The sequence below is a fragment of the Siniperca chuatsi genome, linkage group LG13, assembly GCF_020085105.1.
Source record: "Siniperca chuatsi isolate FFG_IHB_CAS linkage group LG13, ASM2008510v1, whole genome shotgun sequence".
In the NCBI taxonomy this organism is placed as follows: domain Eukaryota; kingdom Metazoa; phylum Chordata; class Actinopteri; order Centrarchiformes; family Sinipercidae; genus Siniperca; species Siniperca chuatsi.
In genome coordinates, this window is record NC_058054.1 from 7,284,083 (window position 1) to 7,299,079 (window position 14,997).

The window sequence follows — 14,997 nt, forward strand, 5'->3', positions numbered from 1 at the left end:
GAAGTTCAAGTACTTCAAATGTGTACTGAAGTACAGTACATGAGTAAAACCACAGTTACATTCCAGCACTGACTAACAGAGACTCAGTGTTAGTGTGCTACAATCACTGCTGTACAAACTTGTCTTGCATTTATAATCCACCTCATATTTTATGCAGCAGACGTCAAAAGATGACATGGCGCGGATTCACTGTACTCCAGAGTAATCCGACCCGAGATTTCCATCAAATATTGCTCAGTAGGAAATAACCATTAAACAAAACGGCCTTATCACCTTCTTGCAGGTAATCTCTTTAATTAACTGCGCTGCGCCTCCACTCTTCAGCCCCTGAAACTCGGGGGGCTTTAAGACCCAGCAGAGGTACAATAGTGAACATCTGTCGCCTCGGTCTCCACAGTATGAATTGCGCCTGGGCTCCGGTCTGAAGACACACAGGCAGCGGCAGGCAGGCTGGCACAGTGCATACGGACTGGAGTGGATCCGGGATGCGAACAGATGACGCTGGACCATGAGAGAAAGTGGAGGCAGACGCACTGAGCCGCAGCGATAAGACAGCGCGCCGCAAAATGAAGACACCTATGGTAAAGGTCTCTGCAAACTAAGCCCTGTAGGCAACTGTTTGTGCTCGCTTTTAAATCCAGCATTGTTCTGTGAAGTGCGCTCCAATCGCCATAACGCTGCTGTGTGTACTCTGTCGGATCAAAAGATTAGGACGTGAACAATGGACATCCAGCTGTGCGCTCCGCTTGGCACGAAGCTCTTTCTTATAATAAACACTACAGCAGGACCACAGCGTGCTGGGTGTTTTTTTTTTCTTTATTTCTTCCTGCGTTTAATGCAGATGCATACATTTAAAAAGTGCATGAAATGTTATTGCTTTATATTAGGCTACTTGTATTAATACTCGTTAAAAAAATAGATCCACACATGCAACAATCCTTGTTAGGCAGTGTGCCACGAAACAAATCAAAAGTATCATGAGCTGCTTATCTTCTGAATCTGTAATTCGATATGGATTCATAACGTGGGAGCTCAGACTGATGCACATTTTGACTCACGGGGTCAGGATATCGATAAGCCTACGAACTTTTACTTCATAGCTTTAGGCGTTCACTGCGGTGAGGAACTTACTGTAATGTAATGACCCAGATGTGCTCCTGAACGCATTAAAATGCATGCATGCAAACTATGCAAAGAGTATGATTAACAGCCTGACATCTCGTCAATGTCATAATCAGGTCTGTGCCCTTAAATTAAATCGATAAGAGACAGAGGGAGGGGGGGTAAAGTTTTGGTCGCACGTGACATGAATTACAGGAAGTTGGGTTTTTTTATTGACAGACCAGCTGAGGATGATGATGATGATGTCGGTGCCTCACCTGTCATGAAGCCTATAGGTGCAGCTCAGACTCAGTCCAGTGCAACAGGGCTAATTTGTCAGCATCTGCCTGTGTCTTTGTGTCAGCGCCATGGGGTCGCCGTGCTTCTCGTGCTTCTCCTGTGCGCCAGCTTGTTCCTTGTGTACAACGGCAGCTTCAACGGCGCTTCCAGGGACGCTAACGACACGCACATCCGACAGCATGAACAGCTGCGGCGGCCCACTGAAGCCTCCGTCAGGGTGGCCAAGCCTCTCCCCCCGGTCCTCCAGGGATACAGTGGCATCATCGACCATAAGGTAAACAGATGTGTCTGTGTGAGTCTCCCATAATGCGGGGAAAGGGGCGGTTGAATGGCTTCAAATGTGTGTCTAATGCACTGCAAAATTGGCGCCAAAGCCTTTGAAAGTGAAGCCAGTCTTACTTTTTTCCATTAGAAAACCATTTCTGCACTGCATTTTCACTTTCTCTTCCTAAAACATACTTTTCCTCCTGTCTAATGACCAGCAGTCATCTATCTGCACAGCTCTTGAGAGAGGGAGAGAGAGAGAGAGAGCCTCCCCCCTTCATTTATCACAATTTTCTCCAGCAGTGTTGCGCCACATTCAATACCCACCTGTCCTTACTAATAACAGCTTAGGCTACAAATGAAATCCTTGGCTGCATTCTTATGCTCTAATTTATAAGCCCAGGAGACCTGAAGCTAGGTGAACCCTGACGTCACTGTAAGGGTGGGTGTATTGACTTCCATCTATTTACCAAGCCAGGAGAAAACAATCAATGTGAGTACTGGGGAGCGAAGGCGCTGGAAGCAAAGCGGACCTAATCACCTTGTAAAGGCTTTTTTTTTTTTTTTTTTTTTTTTTTTTTTTTTTTTTAGGCAACATACAAGACAGTGTGCTTCTCTGCAGGCAATCTGGTTGATGGGCTGTTGGGCAGTTTTTGTAGCAGTCTCCACCACTGAGCCAAATGATGGATGCAACAGTTATCCAGCCATTGGATTTAACATGTTTAAAATTTAGAGATTATGAAACATCGGCCGCTGGGCACAGACATGTAAAAGGCTCCCCGGCCCTCCTACAGAGGAGGAAGACGCACTGAAAGAGACACAAAATTAATCAGTTTGTATCTCTTTTGTTTTAGCTTTGTGTCTGTTTGTAGCCATTTTGTGTCTCTTAGTATTCTCTGTAATCGTGTTGTCTCTAGTCGTTATGCATTTCTTTGTAGTCATTTTGCATCTCCTTTGTAGTCGGTTTGTATCTCTGTATTCCCTGTTCTTCTCAGTGTAGTCATTTTGCGATTTCTTTGCAGTTGTTTTGTGTCTCTTTGTGGTCATTTTGCATCTCTCTGTACTCGTTTTGCATCTCTTCATAGTCATTTGATTGACAGTCACTTTGATCAGAGGCCCGAGGGGTCAGGGGGGCCCTGGGCCTGTATCTGACAGACCCAAGGAATCCATCCATGGCAGGACCGATGACACCATGAATGGCAGGGCTCATCAGTGCTGCCATCTCTCTTTCAAGGAAAGTATCTGTTGCTGCTGCTGAAAACATGCTTTAAATCATCAGATTATGTCACAGGTTGATTTGCATATGAGTAATTTGCCTCCTCATCGTTCTTAGAAGCAGCTGTTGCTGTGTGGATCAGACAAATAAGCAGCATGAACATGTATCAGCTGGACAGATTTGGAAGTCAACACATTGTTCCTGAACATCAGAAAAAGTAGCCTGGTTGGTAAATGAACTTTTGCTAAATTAAACACCAGGGGCTCTGAAGAGTCACTTAATCTTGTGACAAAGTAATGCAGGTTGGCAACAGAAGGTGGAACTATTATTCATTAAAAGAAATCTCAGTGGTGCAGAAACTAACAAGTGTGGAAACCTCTAATGTTGGCTGCTGATGACTGTGAAGTTCAGCTGGCAGAGTTTTCTCAGGAGAAATGCTGCTTGTCTTTCCACTTAAGTTTCCCTTTTGAGTCGCTGAGCTCTATATGAAATGCATGTTTCTGAGCTTTTGTGCAGAAAATGTATGACATACTGTACTTATAGCTGGTGCATGTTGTCATGACAATCTAATATTTTTCAAGGGTATGTATGTATGTATGTATAATTGTAGCTAAATCCACAGTTTTCCCATATTATCCAAATTACAAAAGTGAACATTAAAATTATTAATGAAACTATTTGTTTCTGTTTCATTTTGCAGAACTTCTTTCTAATTCAGTGTTCACCTATACATTACTCACTGCTCTTGTACTTTTATCTTTTATATCTGCCTGTAAGTTGAGTTTTAGACCTTGACCTAGAGTGAAGATTTTTTTTTTTTTTTTGCAAATGGAAGGTTTTTAATTTTGGGGGGAATTTTATACCTTACGGAGAAAGTAGACAGATGACAGGAAATGAGGGGAGAGTGAGACGGGGAATGAAACAACAAAGGTCCCCAGCCGAATGCAAACCGGGGACGTTGTGGTTCATGGTCAGCGCCTTAACCCCTTAGTATGGAGGGTGTTTAGTCCTGTCCTCAGTTCCTCAAAGAGCTGTTTAAGGCTTAAGACTTGGTTTTAGGGTTAAGGTTAGAAGGGTTAGGCATGTAGCTGTTATGGTTAGAATTAAGTGCAAATGAGGCTTTCCGTGTCCACATGGCAACAAGAGTCCACGCAGACTGTCTCGCATGCAGTTAATCACTGTGCTGGCAGTCCGTACCGACAACGATGTGTGAACACGCCTTCTTATGCAGACACCCAATGCAGCATAAACAGAAATGTATTGAGTATTGGCTGCCCATATCTGCATCTGTTTTAGAGTATATCCGCTCCTTTAGGGTCCTGGGAGGGAATTATGTCAAGTATATAATGGGGAGTGGACAATTATAACAAACACTTCACATGCATTCATCTTTGTTTTCACTTAAACAAAGATAGTTAATTAGTTTAATTAAGATCATTTGGTTTAGATCATTGGTTTAAGTTAGGCTTTTCACACAGCCTGTTTGTCACTCAAGTTGCATTAATGGACTCCATTGTAGAGCGGTGTGTTGTGCTGTTGCTGTCTCCAGATATCAGTAATTTAGTTGGTGTTTGGTTGGTAAGATTTTTATCATAACTAATAGGAGTCATGCACAAAAACAGAATTTTCATTTAAGTGTGTAAACTTAATATTTGTCCAGAGTTGCGTCAATATGCCAGAGGCTGTTTAGCTTTTGGTCTTGGAATCAGAATGATTTCACAGCTAAGTCACACAGCTCTCTCAGAAGTCAAGCGGCGCACAAATAAATATGAAATGAGTCAGTCATATTTTAAGACAGCTGATGGAGCACACAGCAGCATCTCAGCTTTTTTCTCACTGTCTGAAATGCCAATATATTGTGACTGTGTATGTTTTGATTTGATGAGGATTTGTCTGTAATGCGTCAGTAAACCCAGCTATGGATGAGAATTGATTCTACCCCACTGAAGGGAGCAGCTGAGCATCATAAGTAAACCACCAATTTATTTTTTCTTTTGGCAATAAACGTATTGACATTTTGGTGACAAGGGACATCAATTAGGGCCACGGCTCCACTGAACATCATTTATGCTTCTTCAAACCTGCTATTATGTCACCCTTCACATTCTGCCACTGCAATCTGTAATCAATACATTATGATTTGAATGCACTTTGCTACTACAGCATGTGGTAGTGCATAATGCAGTACAACCTTCAGATACTTTGCAGTCAGTTTTCTGAGTCACTGTGTCCTCCCTGCGGTTTGACAACATGGATGAGATTCTATGTATATATCGAAGTGAAAAAGTTGTTGGCCTTGGCTTGCAATTGTTCTCGTGCAGTGCTGAATGATTGGTGTTTGGAAAAAATACTCTGACATGAACATTTGTCTTCATCTTTGGTTGTTGACCTCTCTGCCATATTGATCTTTCCAAGATATCGCCTGGCTGGCACGCAGGGTGCAGTGCCAGTCAGCCTTTGACCGTTTCACTTTATTTTCCACCAGAGTATTAAACTCATCACAACTCAGAAAACATTTTGAAGCCTGTAAGTTTTCTGCAGACTTTTGGCCAAGATACTAAAACATTTGCCAGAACATTGAAACGAGTTTTTCCTCCTCATCGTCATGAACAAAAATATATTTTTGAAAAGATATTTTTTTTTGTATGTTAGACAGTATTTATGCATCTGAAATACATTTAAATCCAAGTTTTTTCAATGAAACATGTTTGATTTAGGTCAGAATGAAGGGTAATTTATTTCTAGCTATGCAGCATTGGTTGGCCTGGACATGTGCTGTGAAGACTGTGGAGGAGAGCAACGAGATAAGGAAGCAAAGAAAGAAACTTTGGAAGAAGATGAAAAGGGAGAGAAACTCTTGTAGAATAAAGGCAAAGAGAATGAGAGAAGAGGACAAAACTAGGAAAGGGTAAGGACAGAGAGAATGATAAAAGAGAATATAGGACCTGGGAAAGGTTCGGCCTGAGAGAATGAGACAAGAGAGTGAAGAAGGAGGCAGAAACTGACACGAGAGCGAAAGATAGAGAGTGAAATCCCAAGGGGTTTCCTTTCTTCTAGCAGTATCCTCCTTTTTATTTTCTGTGAGAAGGACAGGAAACCACTCTCACCTGACGAGGCGGTGTAACCATCTCCCTCTGATTGCCTCTCCGACACCGGTATCATGCAGATAACTGATATCCTGCAAGACAGGTGGAGGCGAAGTAATGGAGGAGATTTTGGTGCAGACGGGAGCGAAGAGTCTTATCAAACATGAGGGGCACCATGATGTCGTGCAGGAAAGGGATAAACTGGGCTGATTTTTCTTGTCGAACAAGACAAAGATGTTTTCATATGATTAAAAGTCAAACCTTTTGCTTCTTGGCAAACAAGAAAAGTCTACAGCCATGCTAGCGGCTTTGTGAGAATGCGGCTTTAAAGAGTACTCCTAAGATTTAGCATTGCATAGCTATAACATTGTCGGACTCATGACGGACAGTTTAAAAACAAAAGGATCAAAATAGATGAAGCGGAACCAAAGATTTTGTCTTTTTATTCTTTCACAGCGACCATGCTAACATACTGTTTAGCCAGTAGTATTTACCCTATTCACCATCATAGTTTAGTGTTTTTACGCATGCTAACATTTGCTAATTAGCACTAAACACAAAGTACAGCTAAGGCTCATGGGAATGTTATTAGTTTTGGAAGTATTTGGTCATAAACCAAAGGACAAATTGTAATTTTGACCTGATGGTGCCACTAGATGAAAAGTCAGGGAATCACCAAAGTGATTACAATTCACCCTGAGGGGAATGTGAATGTCTGTCTGTGCAAAGTTTCATGGCAGTCACTTCAATAGTTGTTGATACATTTCACTCAAAAGCACAAATGTCAACCTCATCGTGGTGCTAGAGGAAAAGTCATTAGGGTTCATCCTCTGGGAACCATGAATGTCAAAAAATTTTGTGCCAATCCATTCAGGAGATGTTGAGATATTTCACTGAATAAGTAAAAACTTTGACCTGCTGGTGATGCTAGATGAAAAGACAGATGATCAAAGTTTGGTGATGATTAGTCCTCTGGGAACGATTAATGTTTGTTCCAAATTTCATGGTAATCCATCCAATAGTTGAGATATTTCAGTCTGGATCAAAGTGGCAAATCAACTGAGTGACCGGCCAACCAATGGACCAACATTACCATCCCTAGAGCCACACCGCTAGCATGGCAAAAAAAATATAATGCCCAAAACTGTTGTGCAGCTGCAGACCATCTCATTGAGATGGCACAAGACATTTACAAAGCAGATTCTTCTGCACAAACTCTGGACAGATTTGATTTTAGGCAAATCTGGGCTGGAAACACTCACTGACTAGGTACACTTTGCTTGAAGGCAAGGAGAACGACACCATCTGTGAAAAAGAGACATGACAAGGCATCCCTCTCCTAACCACAGCTTTAGTGACAGCTGGAGAAGTGAGATGTTTAATATTTCATCTCAGACAGCCACATCTTCTATAGTTTTCTCTCAGCAACAAAGGCATTTTTCACCGTTCATTAGGATTTTGCTATGCAATCAGCCAGCTGGATTGCGAGACAGAAAACTCCCCAATTAGGCCGTTATGGCCAAGGACTCTGTAGTCATTTCATGCGAACTAACAGTGTTTGTGAAGTCTGCAGGTCTGTGTGTGTGTGCATAAACTTGTGCCTGTGTGTGAGGTCTGTCTTTGTGTTTTGTACCATTTTGAGTTTTAAATTACAACGCGAACTGCACGAAACATTAGCGACAGATAACCACTATTTTTATGCAGAGACCTTGTTAGAATGCTAAAATGCTCCATTTTGACTGAAGAGAATAGTGGTTTCGTTATGCCACAGTGGTCCCAATTGGGGCATAGTCTTGGATTTCAACTTATCTCCAGTGCATTCTGCTCCCGCCAAACATAACACAGCTTCAGGCTCTTTCCAATGCAGGCCTGGAAAGCAATTATGGATGAAGAGTGTGTGTGTGTGTGTGTGTGTGTGTGTGTGGGGTGCTGCCTCTCGATAAGCATTCCCTCGATGGAGTAATCTCACACTCGGTGCCTTTTGGCATTCTGTGGTTAGGGAATCACTGGTGAAGTCATATTTTTAACATAAAGGAAGTGGAGGGAAATTTCTTGAGGCGTGTGTCATGAGTTGAATGGTGATTTCATGCTTCTGTGTTTTAACCTTTGGTGCTTGGTAAGCTGTAGCCTGTGGGGCGATCTCCCGTATTTGGCCCCTGAGAGACCTGTGAAGGATCTGAAAAGGTTAAATTATGATAAATGGATGATACCTTTTGGCACAACATTGGGAGATAGATGATGGGGTGTCACCGCCTTCCACAACGTTGAGAACAAATGCAAAGAGACGGCTGGCAGGAAGCATCGCAATAAAACCCAATTTCTTTGCTTTTCCTTCCTCTGGCTCCACAGACACACAAGGCCGGCTACATTACTCAGCTCTTTAGGCGTGATTAATGAGCATGTCCTCCATGGTGGGAGAGAGGAATGATGATGCATTTTGGCGTAATCTCTTTCTGTATGCCGTGAACATTTCCTCCCCAGATTAGAAACATATTGGACCACCAAGGTTATTAACTAGAGATCTGGGGTTTACCAAAACAATGAGCTTCTTGGCAAAAAATAGAGCAAAAGAGCAGGGGTGTATTAAAGTGTTTTGTTTTTTGTAAAACAAAAAATGACAAAGCAAAAGTTGTACAGGAAACCTTGGCTGTAAGCACTAGAGCCATGAAGAAAGAAACCTTGTAGCCTTGTTGTGTTTTGCTGATGTTAAAATTGTTGCCTGTACCATGATGTCCGCCTTCAGTCGAAACAGTCCCAATTACAGAGTGGACTTTGATGTATATCCCATCATCCCCCCCGCCCCCCAACTGAGGAGACGATGTCATGGTTGTTCATTGAAGATTCTTTGGTCTAATGCTGTCACTGACGAGCCTACTGATTACACCTCCGGTGGATTTGAGGAGTAAGCATTTTCCTGGGTGTTTCAGAGCTGCTTCCGCCTCCTTTTCCTTCCACTCTGCTGGAGGGACTCCGCACACATTAATTCAGGTTATTCAACAGCAGGGTCTTTCATGGGACCCCAAATCTCCATACTCTCAGAATAATTTCAGATGACGCATCGTCCCCTGCACTAAAAGTCAAATTGTACATACAGACGAATGACAAATTAAAGGAAAAATCTGAATATATGAAGTAGAAAAAATGCAGATGCTTCCACAGAGGAAATGCAGGCTTATTGAATGGTTTAATGAGTATGAAAATCATGCCAATCATATGCTATGGCCTTCATAGTCACCAGATCTCAACCCAGTTGAACGCTTACAGGAGATCTTAGCGTGACATGTTAGACAGCACACTTGCTCACCATCATCAAAACACCAAATGAGGGAATATGTTTCGGAGGACTTCTGTTCATCCTGCCAGTACAGTTTAGAGACTTGTTGAATCTTTGAAGCTTGTAAGCTGTTCTGGAGACTATCAATGTCTCTGCAACATTACTAATACACCATTTACACCTAGCCACTGGGTAGATCGGATAGCTATCAGATCTCATAAAAGCTAAGTGTAAATGCATCCAAGAAGCATTCAAGACAAACTGAAATCTGTTTGCTCAAACCACCTCGGCAGGTGATGCACATTGTAGCCAGATCTTGAAAAGGTGTAAATGCATCTGTCTCTTCAAGATGCATACATAATCTTTACCCCACCTCAAGTGTAACTATGTCAGTAAGAAGCTGTAGAAGTAGCCTCTCCTGTGATAATGTCGTTACACTGAAACCAGCCATCTTTCTCCCTTTCTTATTAAGCAACCGAAAAAAGGGGGTCCTCATTTGATCCCTGATCAGTTTGACCACTAAATTATCTGAATGTACGAGGGAGTGGCGTGAGTGAGAGGCTGTAAAAATGAGCAAAACCTTTGTCTCTCTCGTAGTCCATTCATGCAATTCATCCATGGTTTGAGTGAGTTAACAAACAGCTTCAGGTTACTACCTCTTTCTGGACTGGAGTAGAGCTGACCCTAACTTGCATGTAGCCTGGGAAAACCAAGACGGATTGCAATGTATATTTTAGCCTTTAGATACAGAACCTCTCACCCCCATCATCCTAGAGAACTGAGAGAAGTTTGTATACATTGCCGTGGTCGCCTCAGATTTTAACTTTTAATTGAGATCTTGGACAAGCCTCAGCAGTCGAAAGTGGGTCACACTGACATGTAGGTCAACAGTGGAAGTTTCCGTGATTATTAGTACGACTAAATAGCTTTTAGGCGGGGAGGCATAGTCACAGACTGGGTTAGACCCTCACTGGCACAATCTCATCAAAAGAGCTTGCTTACTCAATTTCCTGCAGTTAAAAAAGAGAATATAGATATATGAAGTTGGAGGACCCGCTGGTGTTTTTCCCCATTATGTGTCCCCCCGTTTGAACAATATCCTCAGTGTTACTTCACATAGAAACACAGGTCTCTCCCAGATAATACATCAACCACATGGGTTTGTTTTATGACCACAAGTTTTGAATAGTTATTTTGGCATGGTGATTGGGTCTAAATACTACACTACCCATGAGCCTCGGCCGCCGTTGCCATGGCGAAAAAGCCAGTTAGAGGCACCATTGGAGCAGTAGCAAATTCAAAAGGCTTCGTTTTTGTGAACAAAACACTGCGCTATAGTTGCGAATTCATTTAAAATTGATCCAGAATCCAAAAGTTAATTAATGTAAGCTGCAGGGTGTGTTGTCAGTTTTCTCAACCCAGTAATCTTTAACTTCCGCCCGCTGCAAACTGCACACGTCACAGAATTTTAATCTCAGTAACTGGATGATTCTTGGCGAAATGCAGCTTAGGAATAGTTAACTTCTCACCTTTTGACTTTTTATCAAAGAACCAGATATTTTTGTATGCAGCTGTTTGTCTTTATGACTGATGATACATCCATGATGAGTTTAATGTCAGACTCTTACTTCCAGAACCGGGGGCGCCTGAAATAGCTCCTTCCACTTCCCAACTCTTCTATAGTTGATTGTAAATTAAATCATGTTAAAAAATATTCTTTTTTCTCTTTAAAGTTTCATCAGAGCCACAAGAAATCTAAAACTCACAAAATCCAGGTTGCATTGGGGGGGAAAAAATTAAATAAGAAAAAGCTTACTGCAGCCTTTTCTACTTCTGGATGCTATAAAAAGATTATGAGATGAATTTGAATACTTTACACTGTCAAAGGACATGTACAGTAAAAAAAACAAAACACTTCTACACAGTTCTGGTGCTTATTAAATTCAAAACCAAGTCAGATTATTTATTTCAGGGCTGCACAAAATTTTGTATCACCAAAAAAAAAAAAAAAAAAAATTGTGCACAGCAGAATTAACCTGTGCTGAACAAATAAATATATAGCCTGACAGCTTCTTTGTAGAATCAATGGATGCTTGTTCTTTGAGATAATAAGCTCAAAATCAAGTGGGATCTGTGTTCATTATGAGACAGCAGGCAGGTAAACTTTTAAAAAGGTTGCTCTAACTTTTTGTAATGAAGTAAATTAAATGCATTGTTTTTTCAGCAATATGAAAACAGTCTAATAAAAACTGACATGATTTCCTCATAAAACATTTGGAACAGCACTTGTGTATCTTTCTGATCGTGCCAGCAGGGATTAACTTTTTATTTATGAAGGAACACGACTTGTTTTGAGTCAAGCAATCTTTTGAAACCTCTGCCTCTGCAGTTATTTGCAGTCAAGATAAACAAATGGAACTATAAGTGAAGTTGCTTCAACACTTGGTATCCTTCAGTTGTATAAATCAAAGTGCTCTGCTCGTTGTCCGCAAGTTCAGAAGTGGTCCCCAAATACCCAACTTTCTTTCAAGACCAGTGTTTATGTTTGGAAACTCAACAAAGTTAAGTTTCATAACATCAGCACTGATCTGGGAAGAAAGTTTTGGAATAAAAAAAATCCTTAAAATTCTTAACACTGTAAACACTCTTTAATTGCCATTTTTACACTGAAGAAGAATGATATAAAGACAGCTGGCTGCAGCTAATAAACGTAACAGATGCAGAGGCTCATTTCAGAAATCCGAAGAGTATCTGTCTATTTATGAGCTGAAGATGACTCCATTTCCTCGGCTCGTAATCAGTGTTAATTCCGCCCTCCATCATCATCTCATTAATAATGCAACGATAGCCTTGATGATAATAGCATCAGATGTTCAGCTAATAACCGAGAGGAACAGTATCGACTGCGCAGGCATTAATATCAGTTTTAATGCTTCTAACACTGTTACAAACTTCAGCCACAGAGCAGATGGCTGTGCAGCGGTGGAAAGTAACAAAGTACATTTACAAAAGTACCATACGTAAGTATAATTCTGAGGTACTAGTACTTGAGTATTTTCACGTGATGCTACTTTATACCTCTGCTCCACTACATTCTGACAGCTGTAGTTACTAGTTACTTTTCAGATTAAGAATTTACATTGAAAACACTGGATAATCTTATAAAATACAATGTAGTGTCAAAGATTAAAGCAGTGGTGGACCATAAGTTGCTGGCAGTTCCGCCAAAGAACCCTCTAAACTTCTCACACTGAGTCATTTAAATACTTGTCCGAGGCTCAAAGAGTAAAAAATATCTAATATTTCACTAAGAAGCAAACTTAGTTTTTTCCATCTTTCTTACTACTGTTAATCCTCTCGCCAGCCTTCAGATTTATCTTGTGACCCATTGGAGGGGACCAGAACCCATGTTGGGAACCACAAGATTAAACTCCCTAATGGTATGTAAAGTAATTAGTTTCACCTCAGTAGAAACAATGCTGTAAAATGCTGCTTACACACTGTTGTATCAGTATTAACAAGCTAATAATATATCTCTAACAGGCCACATTTTTCTGCAAAATGAGTACTTTTACTTTGAGTACATTTTGCTGATAATACTTGGCTTTTACTTAACTTTGAATGCAGGACTTTTACTTGTAATGGGGTATTTTTACATTGTTGTGTTGGTACTTAAGTGCAGGAGCGAGTACTTCCATCACCACTGTGGCTGTTTCCTTCAGCATGTGGTAACGTGGGAAACGCTGATCAGGGCTCATTAAGGGATAAAACAGTGTGGGAGCACCTCCCCAACAGAAGGCTGTTAGCATGCATGCGTGCATTGTTTGTGTTTTTGTGAATTCCTGCTAGGCAGAATACACTCAGGATTAGACTAATGAGGCTCATCACCTTGGTGAAAAACCCAGAAGGAAAAACACCTCCTCCAAACAGCCATTTACTGATGTGAGTCAGTTCCAGAGCTGCTGGTAGGAGTAATTTCTTTCATTGTGCAGATCCACCTGTGTGAATGAATCTCTCATTCGCATGTTACTAATCATCAGTTTGGCTATTATCGCACCTCAGGTGCCTGTGCATTAAGTAAATGAATAAGCATTACCATGGCAGCAAACATTAGGATTGGGATTCATTTCATTAGCGTTGTTCTATTAAAAGTCTGTCTCTGGGAACGCAGTGGAAAAAAGCATAAACAAGTTCCACTTGGTCACCATGGGAATGTAAATTTGTTAAAAAAATTATTTTATTAGTGATATGAGTAATTTGAGTTTGCACACTCAGTGGTGGAAGAAATACTCAGACCCTTTTACTTAAGTAAAAGTATTTACAGTTGTAGCTGTTTGAGGTGGAGCTAATTTTAACTACTCAATATCCAGGTAGGTAGTTTAGTCCAGTCCCACATACTGTAGGGGTCGGGCCCCACCAAAGGGTCACAAGATAAATCTGAGTGTACATGAGATGATTAATAATAGTAAGAAAGAAGAAAAAACAAAGTTCTGATACACAAATTTGTATACATTTTTGGACTTCTCTAATTTTGTACCTCTTTGTGAAATATTGCATACTTTTACCTCTTTGAGTTTCACAATCTGGGAAGTTTAGAAGGGAAATGACTCTTTGGTGGAACTGCTAACAACTCATTGATCAAGTTTCCATCCAAATGTAGTGCAAATTTTAACCAAATTTCTAGAAAATCAGAAAAAAAGAAAGCAAATGAATGCGTGTTTCCATCCACTACTGTTACACAGAAGTTGGGCGCATCGAGATAAAAAGTTGGTGGCACTAATTCTCCAGTTGAGTGCCATTAAACCATTGCAGAAGAAGAGGGAACAGTGAGACGACGTAATCAAAAGCTCCTGTCAAACCTCAAATGGTGGGAAACAATGTGGAAAACGTGACAGAAATATAACATTTGTTTGTTTCATGCATTAATTTGAGGAAAGTTACAGTCTCATCGCTCCACACAGATCTTTTCATCTGCCTCTTTTAGTCGTCTCTTACGTCATGATTGATTCTGTCTGTTCATTGCACTTTGTCACATTTTGTTTTAAACAATACACCAACTTTTCTACCTCAGCCAAGCATAAAAATGTTTTTGTGCTATTTGTGCTTTTTTTATTTCGAATTTCCAGCATTTCCACTCAGGTTTTTATCGGACGCAAATTGTAAATACACATAAAAACAGGTCGATGGAAAAGCACTTATTGACATCTGAAACATGACAAGGGGCCCCAACTAGACTGCGTTTTTTTTGTAAGGGGCAACAAGCCAAAAAGTTTAGAAACCACTGATTTAATCTATATCTATCTTACTGTTACTACAGCTCTCAGATATATCTAGTGGAGTAAAAAGTACAGTATTTCTCTCTGAAATGTTAAGTTAAAGTATAAAGTTGCATAAAATGGCAATACTCAAGTAAAGTACAAGTACTTTAAAACTGTACTTAAGTACTTAAATGTAATTAGGTACTTTCCACCACTGACATGCTGTGCAGACATACATGTACCAAAACATACACACAAGCAGAGAGAGATTGCGAGACACACTCGCGTGTCCTGCTTGCCAATATGAGATCTGTCGTCTCCCAGGAGATTCTTCCTGCTTGATGAGTGTTGTCGCTGGCAGCTGGTGTTTTATACACTCTCTCTCTCACTCACACACTCGCACACCCCTTTTTGGTTACTGTCTCTCAGCACATAATGGACACACTCCAACTAGAATATTTAGTATTGAAAATGTTTTCAGAGGGAAGCAGAGTTTTC

General features: G+C 40.8%; 1 protein-coding gene across 3 annotated transcripts in view; it reads left to right on the forward strand.

The window, feature by feature from the left end:
- The first annotated feature begins 403 nt into the window (after positions 1-403).
- st6galnac5a (ST6 (alpha-N-acetyl-neuraminyl-2,3-beta-galactosyl-1,3)-N-acetylgalactosaminide alpha-2,6-sialyltransferase 5a) overlaps positions 404-14,997 on the forward strand; it is a 42,608-nt gene continuing 28,014 nt past the window's right edge. Inside the window, exons 1-2 of one of the 3 annotated variants that reach the window (XM_044218808.1) lie at positions 404-581; positions 1,342-1,675. In XM_044218808.1, the coding sequence (XP_044074743.1) occupies positions 1,385-1,675 (291 nt within the window). In that variant the 5' untranslated portion in view covers positions 404-581; positions 1,342-1,384. The remainder of the gene's footprint in view (positions 582-1,341; positions 1,676-14,997) is intronic. The other 2 variants (XM_044218806.1, XM_044218807.1) reach the window with 2 other exon arrangements.